At 34.6% G+C, this 12,501-nt stretch overlaps 1 protein-coding gene across 6 annotated transcripts in view; it reads right to left on the bottom strand.

Moving 5' to 3' along the window:
* The window catches only part of EPHA7 (EPH receptor A7), a 166,308-nt gene that overhangs the window by 6,583 nt on the left and 147,224 nt on the right, over window positions 1-12,501 (bottom strand). For 2 of the 6 annotated variants that reach the window (XM_037039310.1, XM_037039312.1), the window contains exons 10-14: window positions 10,829-10,942; window positions 9,479-9,664; window positions 8,842-8,903; window positions 7,225-7,434; window positions 6,334-6,483 (exon numbers count right to left, since the gene is read on the bottom strand). In XM_037039310.1, coding sequence (XP_036895205.1) covers window positions 6,334-6,483; window positions 7,225-7,434; window positions 8,842-8,903; window positions 9,479-9,664; window positions 10,829-10,942 — 722 coding nt within the window. Of the gene's footprint in view, window positions 1-6,333; window positions 6,484-7,224; window positions 7,435-8,841; window positions 8,904-9,478; window positions 9,665-10,828; window positions 10,955-11,450; window positions 12,264-12,501 lie in introns of those variants that run through there. The other 4 variants (XM_037039311.1, XM_037039309.1, XM_037039315.1 and 1 more) reach the window with 2 other exon arrangements.

The raw sequence follows: 12,501 nt of genomic DNA, 5'->3' as shown, positions 1-12,501 counted from the left end.
TTATATGTTAGAAAGTCTATAGTGTTGTCAGATACAGTGGCGTGGGGACCAATCGGTACTAGCTCCCAAGGTGACTGAGTCACCCTGGGGCTCCAAGTTTAGTGGCCTCACAGTGGCAGATTTAAACCAGCCTTCGGGGAGGGTGGGGGGTGGGGGCAAGGGATTCCAGTAAGAAATTGAAAAAGGTTACAGATCAGGGCTTTCCTACTTAGAGTTCTGGTTGTTAAACTTTTATCAGCATATAACTGCATATTTATATGCAGTAACAGCCTAAAATGCTATTTACATGAAGTTTTGAATGTTAATGAAAAATAGGCTTCCATAAGCATTTGTATGTGGCAATCAGAAAGTCTAAAATTGCTTATTCAGGCTTTTTTTTTTTTACTTATATGGAAAGAAAAAAAACAGATTGTGAAAAGCAGACATTGCCACAAATCTGAGCAGCACAAGGGAAGTAACAGGAAGGCAAACAATACAAAAGAGAAGGACTCACGAAATATTGTAACATTCATGGGAGGTTAAAAATCCTTTGATACTGACATAATATAGCAGAAATATAAGAAAAGATGATTGAAAAAAAAGGTGACTTTGAGTTTGTGAAGAAAATAAAGTCAAAGGTGGGCAGACAATAAGCTGGCTTTAAGAAATGTTGATTAACTTATTATTTGTAGGAAATCAGATCCTTAAGATGCTTGTTGACATTTATAAGCAGCACATACAAATGTAAAAAGATGTAGGATGGAGTGAATAAAGTAGCTGTTACCAACAATTTTTAGAGAAAATCCTTTGTTTAAAAAAAGAGCCCATTTGAATTTTTAAAACACCTATATATGCAAAATGATAAAGTTTAAAAGGTAAACAGATTAACTTAATTACAGAGGAGTGTTGTTAAGTATAAAGTCCTCGGTGCAAATTCTCCCCTCATCACTATGTTTTTTATACATCAGTTTACTAGACATCTTCACCTGCATTTTCCATAGGCACGTTATATGTCTTTGTATATCTTTATATGTCTTTCCATAGGCACTTTATATAGCTTTGTGTATCTTTGTATCAAAGATACACAAAAGGTAACTGTCAAGGTCACACATAAGTAACTATAGGAGGAATTAAATTAAAAAATACATTAAATGCAAACAACTTCATGTGGCTTTGTGCAGCACTTCAGGGGAGCAAGACTTCTCCAGGGGAGAAGTACGAGGAATGCACTTTGGAAAGCTGGGTTAAGTTATTTAAACAAATTGTGCATAAGTAAATAAAAACTTCTAAAAACTATTGTTCAGAACGACCAAATAATAAACAAGTGGGGGCACTTTGTCACTGGGAAAGGAATGGCTTTCCTTGTATCTGAGTTTGCTCGTGTGTGAACACACGCAGTATCTTCTGATTAGACAGGGCTCCATTCCCACGCCGTAACATGACTGTGGTCCTCATTTGTTCCCCTCTCATAGTTTGTCTTCCTTCTGATGTCCAGAAAGAAGGAATGCAGGTAGAAGGAGCTTTCCTTTTTTCTTTCTCTCTAAACAATCTTTTAAAAGGTAAACCTAAATCTTATCATGATCCTCCTGACCTAATACTCTTCAACAACTCTCTCATAAGTCTCTCTAGGTTTGAACACAAGAAGTTCTTGTCTTTCCATCAATGAACACAGTGTAGTACAGTTTAATGACTCTTACAGAAATAAAAGAGTTAATTAACCCCACAGCTTCTTATCGCATTATAGGAACTTCATGGTTCTAAGGACAGCAGAGAAACAACATTTACTGCAATACAAAATAAAACTTCTAGCTCTCAAAGCTACAGTGGTTTACACATTTCTCATGGAGCAGAAGCAATATATAACTTTTAAAGTAAGACGTTATGGATTGGGAATCAATTTTGGGACCATAATGGTTCCGTTAAGTATCATGCCCTCACCTTCAGGAGCACTAGCGATATTTGCTGGGAACCTCGGCCTGTACAGAGCACGGCTGGCATTAACTGTGCATCCCCTTTGAGCATTAACCAGCCAACAGGAGATAAATCAGGCACAAACCAAACCTAGAGGGACTGTGGTTTTTAATTTGGTTAGCTTCATTATGTTTCCAATGAGGAAAACAGGAATCACTATCTGCAGATTGTTAGAAGTATTTGGAAACAATAAAGCTCACAGACAGGTAAGGTAAGAACTTTGACTTCTTAGAGCATTACATAATTATTCATGCAATTCATTAAAACATCTTTTTATGAAAGTACCAAAAAATACCTTGGTTTTGCCTGTACAGAATCTAGCCTTAGTATTGTAATAAAAGTCAGAGAAAAAATTTATGAGCCATTCTAATTTTAGATAGGTCCCTGAGGAGTAAGAAGTGACTAGGTAAATGCCATCTATAAAAAACCCCACTGGGATACAATAGGGAGTGCTGGTATATACTGTAAAAAGTTACTTAGAAATAAAAACAGAAGTTGCTTTTTGGTAGTGTTTCAGTATGATTAATGTGACCACTGTAATTAAGAGAAAAAGAAGCACGGAATGAACCATGCTAATGGGCCTGTATTAACTCAAAATGGGATGTAACGTGATTGGCCTCTGTTCTCTGCTCATGCCCCTTTCACTTCGTTAACCTCACATAACATAACCCACATTTCATATAATTAAATATTTTGGGCCCAATTTACAGGATTATGGTAAAGTTTTACAATGAATCACAATTTTGTGTCTCTCTTAATATAAAAATCTAAAGACCTAAATCAGTGGTGGCTTTTTAAAAAATTGAGGGCTCACAAAAAATTTAGTTAGACCTTGATATATTTTCAAATCTCACAAATGTCTTAGAATGGATCATTTTATTTTTATTTTATTTTATTTTTTTTAGATTTTATTTATTTATCCTTAGAGGGGAAGGGAAGAAGAGGAGAGAAATATCAATGCATGGTTGCTTCTTGTGAGTCCCCTGCTGGGAAATGGCCTGCAACCCAGGCGTATGCCCTGACTAGGAATCGAACCGTGATCCTGTGGTTCGCAGGCCCGCGCTCAATCCACTGAGCTACACCAGTCAGGGCAGGATGGACCACTTTAAGAACTTATCTTTATGTCCCATGTACTTACAGAAGCTTACTTTTCATCATCCTATGTCTGTCTACTAACAAAATAAAAACTGTATTGGCCTAACCTGAAGTGAGAAAAAATAACTTTGTTGAGTAATATACACAGAAAAAAAAAGCCTAATCTGTACAATGAAGAATTTCAAAATTTGGGAGTAATAATGTTATTTGAATTAATTAGGGCATAAATGCAATTAAAAGACAGCTGACGTGTATGCTAATTATGAGTACTTTCAATTTCTGTAATATATATTACATTAGACATCGTTTTATAAACAGAAAGATTTTCCTTTGAGAGGGCTATACATCCGCAGATTTTTAAGAAGAACGAAAACTAGAAACTTATTTAGAAAACTTTGCCTTGATTTTGATTGTAAATAATTAGATTCTAACTGCTTCTATTTAGTAAAAATTCAAGAAAGTTAGAAGTGCATGAAAATACAATGGACTTTCAAACAGTGTTAATCAAGTCACAAAGCACTGGGGTGTGGGTATCATTATACTTACGCATATCATCTTTTCCCAAGCTTTTCTTGCTCACAGTTTGACTAAACCCTCCTGGCAACTATCTACACCTCACCGCCTTCTACAACACCCTTTTTCTGCTTCTTCCGTGTGATCAAAGAAACCTCCCTTTATGCAGCATTCGGCCAGGGATTTTGTGAACTTGCTTACACACAGAACCATCAATTTACTGATTATTTTCATGGCATTTCATTAAAAGTGTTTTAAAATCTAAGGCATTTGATAGTTAGGGGGTTTCCAAATTCCTGACAAATCCCTAGCAACTTCATTTAAACACTATAAAGTGGACTGATTCATTTAGTAAGTTACTCTAAGTTAATTAAAAAATTAATATATCTGAAGTTCCGACGAAAGCAAACTTGAGGGGAAAACACAGTGTATTCACTTATATACAGGATTTCCGTATGCACGAGGAGGCTCAGAGATGTCAAGTCTCTCCATGAACTGCTACCAGAGACCCCAAGTAAAAAACACCTTTAATCTAGAGAATCGTTTACCAGACTGAAATCATTTTAAAATTACCCTGGTTTTTCATCATTGAAAATGATGCATATATAATTGTTCAAATAGGAGTTCAACAATACAAGTATGAAACAATAAATATTACCCTATAAGAGGAATATTGACATCTATTTCATTACAAAACTGAACTGCATAGGTAATCTCTTACTATTGCACAATCTGGTCTAAGAATTTAATAATTCAGACCTTCAAAATGAAAAAAAAAAGAGAAAGGTGCTAATTGTTCTATGTCAGAACTCAATTTCATTCTGTACATATCTGAATTTGATGAATAAAAACATTTTTAATTCTTGATATAGTAATTATGCATCTATTATATTTCACTTTCAAGAAAAACGAAGGAACAATATTTCAGGAATTCCAAAAAATGAAAACTGAATGCACTTATTTTTTTCTTCATCATTCCTACTATTTGTTTCTAGAAGTAAACTCTGAATTTCACTTATCTCATATTCCTGTCATTCCCTTTATGTTTGAATCTAGTACAGAAGGAAGGTGTCAAAAGAAATGAAACTCCACTGGGTGTCTGGGGAGTGTAAATATTTCTCTGTCTCGGCCCCAAGGATGTTTGTCCTTGTCTTGACAGTCCATGAAATCTTTGACACCGAGACCTGTCAAATATTAACAACTTTGCCTCTGCCAACAGACTCATCATTTAGACTTTTATCTTTGAAAACTGAAAACAGAAACTAAAACTAAAAAAAAAGTTTCATGTTGTCTCCTAAATTAAAATACCAAAACATTTAAGCGATTTAAAAGCTTCAGCTTGTTAGGGTGTGAACTTCTCAGGTGGTGAACCAGTTCGTAGGAAAATATACTGAAAATAACTTGACCAACAGTCTGACTTGACGTTAGTTGCCTAAAAATAACTCTAAGTTTTAAAGACCATAGACACTTGATATGAAAGTTCTAAAACTGAAAACAAAGCTATTGATTTAATAGAACAATATTCATAATCTCTTTTTGAAAAATACTATGTTTAATTTTAGTCAGCTTCTATCACTGCCCACGTTTACAGAACTGACTAACCCAAACAGTTTGTCAGTCACAACCCTCTTCTGTATGGTAATACAAACTTTCCTCAAGCACTAACAATTTTTCACTCTACTCCTCAAGAAGATGCATTTGTGACATTTTTAAATTCATTCAAAAATGTCTGTCATAAATGTATTCCAACCTAATCCTCATTTGGAATCACTACCAATGTGCACATCTTTGGTATAGAATAGTAAATCTGTTTGCTAGGTCCCAACACACCTCACTAAGCCTTTGCTTCTCAACTTTCCAATGTGTTCCCTTTGAGAATCTTCTCATTAGCTGTAAACCGAGGTCTTCTTCAGATTTCTAGTTCCTGGATTTACATTTTCTCTACTTTTATCTAAATTTCACTGACATTGTCAATAAGTTGAACTCTATAAATCTGCCCGTATTTGAAATTCTGACCTATAAAAATGTCAATTTCATAAAGTTCAACCCAAGAGAAGCTAAAATTCACATTTACTTAGCTTGTATTGCTTTATAAATGGTTTCTAAGTGTGAGCTAAGAAATGCTCTCAGCTTCTGTCAAAAAATAACAGCATGTTTTACATCTTTGTACGTAACAGGACACTCATTAACGAGAACTATTTTTTTAGGTATTTCCAAAGACACTTCCATTGTGATTATGTCCTAAATATGACTATGAGGCACTTACCAATCTTGGTCATAAATAGGTTTGTCTCATGAAATTAAAATTTAATTAAATCAATCAATAATAATTCAAACATATTTTCTCAGAACATTAAAGAAAAAAGAAAAATATCCTTGAAAGACAAAAAACCCAAACCAGCCCACAAGCACAGCCTTCCTTCCCCTCCTCTCTCTAAATGGTTCCTTTACTCCTGTGACCCTCCCGCTACAGCTGTGCAAGCAAAGCATCGTTATCTTTATTTAAGGAGGAAATATCCCGTGAAGGCCTATTATAGCCAGAGAATTTAAGTTTTTTTTTTAAAGCAATTCTTCAAAATGAAAAGTAAAATGAAATTAATTGACCTACTAATTTATGATTAATTATTGTGGTAATTTGTGCTATTGTGTATTCCCAGCAATTGTGTCTTTTATAATCTATAGCAGTTTCTTCTTATAAACCATTACCTACATGTTCCAATAACAATGAATATTAAGGTATTACATCCTTTTTGGTTTAAATAGTGTAACACCTACATCTTGATTTGACATGTCCCAGTAAGGTCTTTCTCCGTAAGACATGACTTCCCACATGACTATTCCGTAGCTCCATACATCGCTGGCTGATGTGAATTTCCGGTACTGGATGGCTTCAGGTGCTGTCCATCTTACTGGAATTTTCCCACCCTGTTATATGAAGAAATCAACATTTTAAATATGGACGATAACTTATTTAAATACATCACTTGTATCTGAACCATCAAGCTGCCATTAAGTATCTATATATTTGTTTGGCAATTCAGCAGTATCACCCATATCTGTCTTCAATCTCCCTTAAGTGTATTTAAATTTACTAATCTGGTTTTTAAAACCATTACAAGACTTCATTTTTTAAAAGGCAACTCTATTTAATGGGTTCTCTGTGGTCTCAGGGCAAGAGTCTAGTCTAGAGACAATGACAAATTAGGTAAAATAATTACTAAAATGAAATGAAATATGGGGTATTTAAATAAACACTTGCATATTTCCTTTCTATCTAGTCTCAGAAGAGTTACCAGAATTACTGTAGTTAATATTATTTTTAAATCATTTTTCAAAAATTGAATTATATTTTGCTGTTACAAGTATGAGAGCTGGTACATACATGATCACATATTATTTATGTGAACCATACATACCATATCTATACACCATATCTTATGGTATAAGATATGCATGTTGCCATTCTTATCATTATTGCTTGTCTTATTATATATGTAGGTTGTAAAAGCAACAATGATTCTTCCAAAGGCAAACAGTAACACAAAAAAGCTGAGCTCAGTTTGCGTCTTTTGCCCCTGTTAGTTTTGTATTATTACTAAAGCTTTGCTCTGTTGGCGGGAAAGTCTCAGGCATTGGGAAGAGACACAGGGCTAGACTTTTTCTCACAGTTGTTGTGTAGACGGCTTCTGGATCATCCTCTATGACCCGGGAAAGGCCGAAATCTGACACTTTACAGACAAGATTGCTGTTGACGAGAATGTTGCGCGCTGCAAGGTCCCGGTGAACATATCCCATATCAGCCAGATATCTCATTCCAGCAGCGATTCCTCGCAGCATTCCCACCAACTGAATGACTGTGAACTGCCCGTCGTGTTTCTGCCGGAAGACAGAAACAGAAGTCCAGTTAGCCATAGTTTGAAAGGGAAAAATCCCCACGAAAACCACATGCACACTATTCATTTACTGTTGTGTAATAGGAACTATTTCTATATAATGCAGGCATTCGTGAAAAACATAACAAATGCTGATTTAACTGAGAGTCAAATATGAAATAGAGTTTTGGTAATCATTTATATTGGTATGTTACTTATATTAGTTAATAATAGTTTCAGATTATACAAATTCAAAGGTATGTGCTAATTTTTAGGTGAAAGTTAGGGAATGGAATTCTAAGCGTATCCCTGACAACTAAGTGTTTTCATCACTGGCTATAAAATTATATAAATAATCTACAATTATAAAGATATGAAGACACATATATTAAAATATTTTCTCCCAATGGTGAAAAGGGGTGGTGGATTTTTGAGTAAAAAAAAAAGGAAACTAAAAAAATGGTTCTATTGTCTTTGTTCTCATTTTACACTTTTCCTTGTTTTGTTACTAGGAGAAACATTACTTGCAACAGAGTCTCCAAAAGTAGACGTAGGAGCATGTGGGATTGAAGACTATTTGCAACTTGACTGTCTATTACCTATTTTTATCCTGTTTTTAACACATAGGTTTCTCCAACTGAACTACAAATAGGGTACATGAGGCTGCTGCCCTGAGCTGATTAACTTGCTAGGGGACACTTCCCTCCAGGGAGCCTCTAGGTGCAGCAGAGGCCATGAAGATGCCGCAATGCACACTTCTCTAGATCTTCTGAATACACATGCATCTGGGTCGAATGGATCATTCCAGATAATGCATGATAACTCTGCAGGTGCTCTTATTGCTTAGATTATTTTCTCTTTGCCATTAAAAATGTTAACATGTGTTCTTAGGTAAAAAGTCTCTGAGAATAAAAATATATATGTGTATACATTTAGATTACATCATTTACAAAAATAACCACGGACTATTAATTAAAAAAATGTTAACAACTCCGTGCTCAATATTTACCCCCAAATCTAAATAGTCCCAAAGAGCAGAACTCAGATCATTAAGTGGTTATTTCAGACTCCACTTTTCTTTGTATCTATCACTCCTGTAAGTATAGTGGTGCTACAAAAGAAAAATGCTACTCTACAACCTGCATTCAAATTATAGGGCTTCAAATAGCCTCTGTTACTTGAGATAACATATGAATAGAACCTATTTCTGTTAAGTACATTGTATCACTTAAAAGATCAAAAAGATTGTAGTTCAATCTAAAACTCTCATTTTAATCTGCTTTTCAAAGACAACTTTCTAACTTGTTAAAATTTCCAATGTTCACATTTTGCACTGCAAAAAGAAAAGTTCAGGAAATTATTTTGGTAGCACGCATATAATATATTTAGAATGGAAGAATTTGCTACTCACCCTGAGAAATGCATCTAGGGCTCCATTTTCCATGAATTCTATTACAATCATGACTGGTTTTCCTAAAAGCAAAAATACACATACATAAGAAAATAAAAGTGTTGCTTCAGAAACCACAGCCTCAACTTCAGGGTTATTCCTCTTTTATCCCAGATAAAACGCATGGTGCCATTTCCAAAGACTCAATGTGTGAGCTGTGAGTGTTTCAAATATTCCTAGTGCTGCTGCTGAGGTCGAAGGGTCATTAAATGTCTGGAGCATGGTCACGATTCATAAAATTTAACAATAAAAATCAGTGTGTTCTCCTGACTCCTGCTCTGTGAACAGAACTCAGAGAAAACGACACTTTATGTATAAAATATGAAGACCAAACGGCATTACTTTTATGACTTTTTGAGCTAAATGAGAATATTTATCAGTTGCTCTATTGGATGTATTCTTTAATTCTAATCCTGCACTCATTTGATTTTTTTTTCCCTGAGGAGGTGACACAAAAGAACTGTTTAGTCGGTTCATATCAAGATCAACATTCATTTAGAGTTTGCAACATGTTTATAATTTGACTCCTTATTATATATAAAATGACAATAATTTCTGACAGTCCACTTGACAAATGAAAGATGCAATCAGTATCTACCTCTTGTAACAACCCCTTCCAAATGGACGACATTTGGGTGGTCAAACTGCCCCATGATGCTTGCTTCACATAAAAAGTCTCTCCGTTGTTTTTCTGTGTAACCAACTTTCAGGGTCTTTATGGCTACGGCAACATCTCTTTTCCCTGGAAGTTTCAAACGACCACTACAGACTTCTCCAAATTCTCCTGAAGTAACAGAACAGGCAGAATCATTTTAATTTCAGAAATATTTCGTCTCTCAGAGAAAATGTAAATAAGTCTTTAAAAGCACGTTTAAGTTTTTCTAAACTATTTGTTACACAAGCTACTATATTACTCGATTTTTTCCATCACCATTTATCCGCGCTTTCCTCTCCTCCACACCCACTGACCCCCATCTCCCCCGCAATCACCATATTGTTGTCTGTGTCCATGATCTTTCTCTCTTTTTCTCCTTTCTTGCTCAACCCTCCCACACCCCAGCACATTCCCCAGAGATGTCGGCCTGCTCTCTATCCATGAGTCTGTCTCTGTTTCACTTGATAGTTCAGTTTGTTCATTAAATTCCACATACGAATGAAATCATATGGTACTTTCCTTGCTCTGACTGGCTTAGCTACTATTTTTAACTGAATTAAAAAAAAAAAACTCTTTCAGAAAAAAAATTAGATTTGAAATACATTGTATAACATACGTACACTGCTTACTGAAGATAAGAGCACATCAGCAAATTCTAAACATTGCTACTGCTTTTATGGTTTAAGGAGCAAGTAGTTTGTAAAGGTTTAAGGGTCTAGAATTCATATGCACTAATGCTACATTGAAGGAAGTTGGACTGAAAAATGTGAAATTATTATGTAAGTACATTGTATACATAGAAACTAATATTCATTTAAAATAAGTCATACATATTAGTTTTCTACATAAAATTAAATAGTACAAGGGCTACCTAATAGCTACAAATACAAGAAAAAAGTATAATGATAAAGGTTACTAAAGTGGTAAATCAAGAAAGATAAAATGTATTCCAATATAATTATGACATTTTAATTTTTAAAATGCTAGCTACATCATTTCTTGAACAATAGGCCAAATCTTAATAAAACAGCTTACAAAAGAAAAAAAAAACAACCCAGTATTTTAAACATCCAGCAGAAGACAAAACATACACAGATTATTTGTGCCACATACTTTTTTTTTTTACTTTTTTTCTTAAGATTTCATAAACAAGTACAGCCTCTTGCTTCCAACAGTTCAGGTAAATGCAAAAGTTCTATACTTGAGGTGTAATTATTTGCTTGTCATTATGATGTATGACTTGCGATCTTGGCTAAATGGAAGAGCTGAATAAGGAAGCTGCAACAGCCTTACCTGCACCAATCACACGCTCAATTTTAATACAGGAGGCATCTAGCTCCTTGGCGAATTGATGGACAGCTCTATTTGGGTCTTCATAGGTTTCAGGGTCAATGTAGGTTTTGGTGCCTGGAAATTTAACTGTAATGATGTAAGAAAGCATGACTGTGATGAAGCAAAGCCCTTATCGTGCAGTCAGCCCAGGAATTTCATTATGCAGAGTGGTCCTTGGAACAGTGAACTTGCTTCCACATCACCTGATTCACAGCACTGTTAACAGACTGCTTCAGTCTGTTGGTGTATAGGTATTATCTGCAAGCTTCTATAGGTAACATGGGATCCAGCTCATAGGTTACTAACTGAATTGCTTCTCCAGTAAATCAACAAAAGACATCATCAAAATTCTCTGACGTGACTTATCTGACTGGAGGTTTAATTAAATTCACTGCTATCACAGCACAGTTCAGGCCATACTGAAGTTTGTAATGGACTTGGAAACACATTTGTAAATCTGTAAGTCGGTCAATCAATCAAATACATACACTGAGAAAAGATAACATTTCATATACAGGTAGCCTACTACACTGATAGCAATATTAAAAACATTTAGACATCTTACTTATTCTTTTGATTTATTTTTTAAAGACCAACCACCGTTGACATATACATAAAATTAATACAAGATAGGAGAGTTGCTATCACAAACTCAGAGAGAAATCTACTAAAAACACAGTTTCATCTTTATCTTACAAGGCAATAGAAGCCAGATGTACAAAGTCCAGAATAAAGTTAGAAAATTTACAATATTCCTGGGATCTGCTAACCATGTATGACACAATTTGAAAGAGGAATGGTTTATATAAACTTTCAATTATAAGGCTCTGGAGGGAGGCAGCAAATATGCCTCAGAAAAGGTAGTCAAGATTCAAACAACATAGAATCATAAAAGTTGCAAAAGTTAAAAATCTTCTTAAAATGCACCCAAGAAGCATGCAGGTAACAGAAAATACTATGTTAACTTTAAATCAAATGCAATTACAATAATGTATTCCAATCAATCATTTGGTTAAAGACAAAGATAAGATAAATAAGCATATACCTGGTTATATTAATGCAATGAAAAGAATTACACTATATCCTCAAAAACACTTTATTGTTTTTTAACAAAGCCACTGAACAATCTTTTCATTAAATCTTACTATTTGGAGAACAATATATTTCTTTATGTATTACACTGCAGCCTAACTGTGCTTATGTCATCACATTAACTTAAAATTATATTTTAGAAATAAACATATGACAAACAAAAAGAAGCCGAATGTATAAAGGAAAATGGGATTTAAAAATCTTGATTTATTCTGCTGTAGTTGGTTGTTTATCCAAAATTGATTGTCTTAAACAATTATTGTTGCAGTTTATAAAACTGACAGATGCTCATTTGTTACTAAAGCTGAACATGAAAAAAAAACACAAGAAGAAAAGAGAGAGGGGATAGAAAGAGAAAAGAGAGAAGAAGGAGTGCAGGGAAGGGGGAGGGAGAGAACAAGAGAGAAGGGAAGAAAACAATAGGTTAACCTCCTAGATTGGCAGGCAGATGGAGAATGAGCCATCTTCTCTCTTTTTAGTCTCTTTCTTTCATAGTTTTTTTTCTGTTTGTTTGTTTTGTTTTGTGCTGTGGTAAGGGAGCT

The sequence above is a fragment of the Sturnira hondurensis genome, unplaced genomic scaffold, assembly GCF_014824575.4.
Source record: "Sturnira hondurensis isolate 20B ecotype Veracruz unplaced genomic scaffold, ASM1482457v3 Scaffold0025370, whole genome shotgun sequence".
NCBI lineage: Eukaryota > Metazoa > Chordata > Mammalia > Chiroptera > Phyllostomidae > Sturnira > Sturnira hondurensis.
Note: the sequence above shows the minus strand (reverse complement) of the source record. Positions and strands in the feature narration are given on the sequence as shown.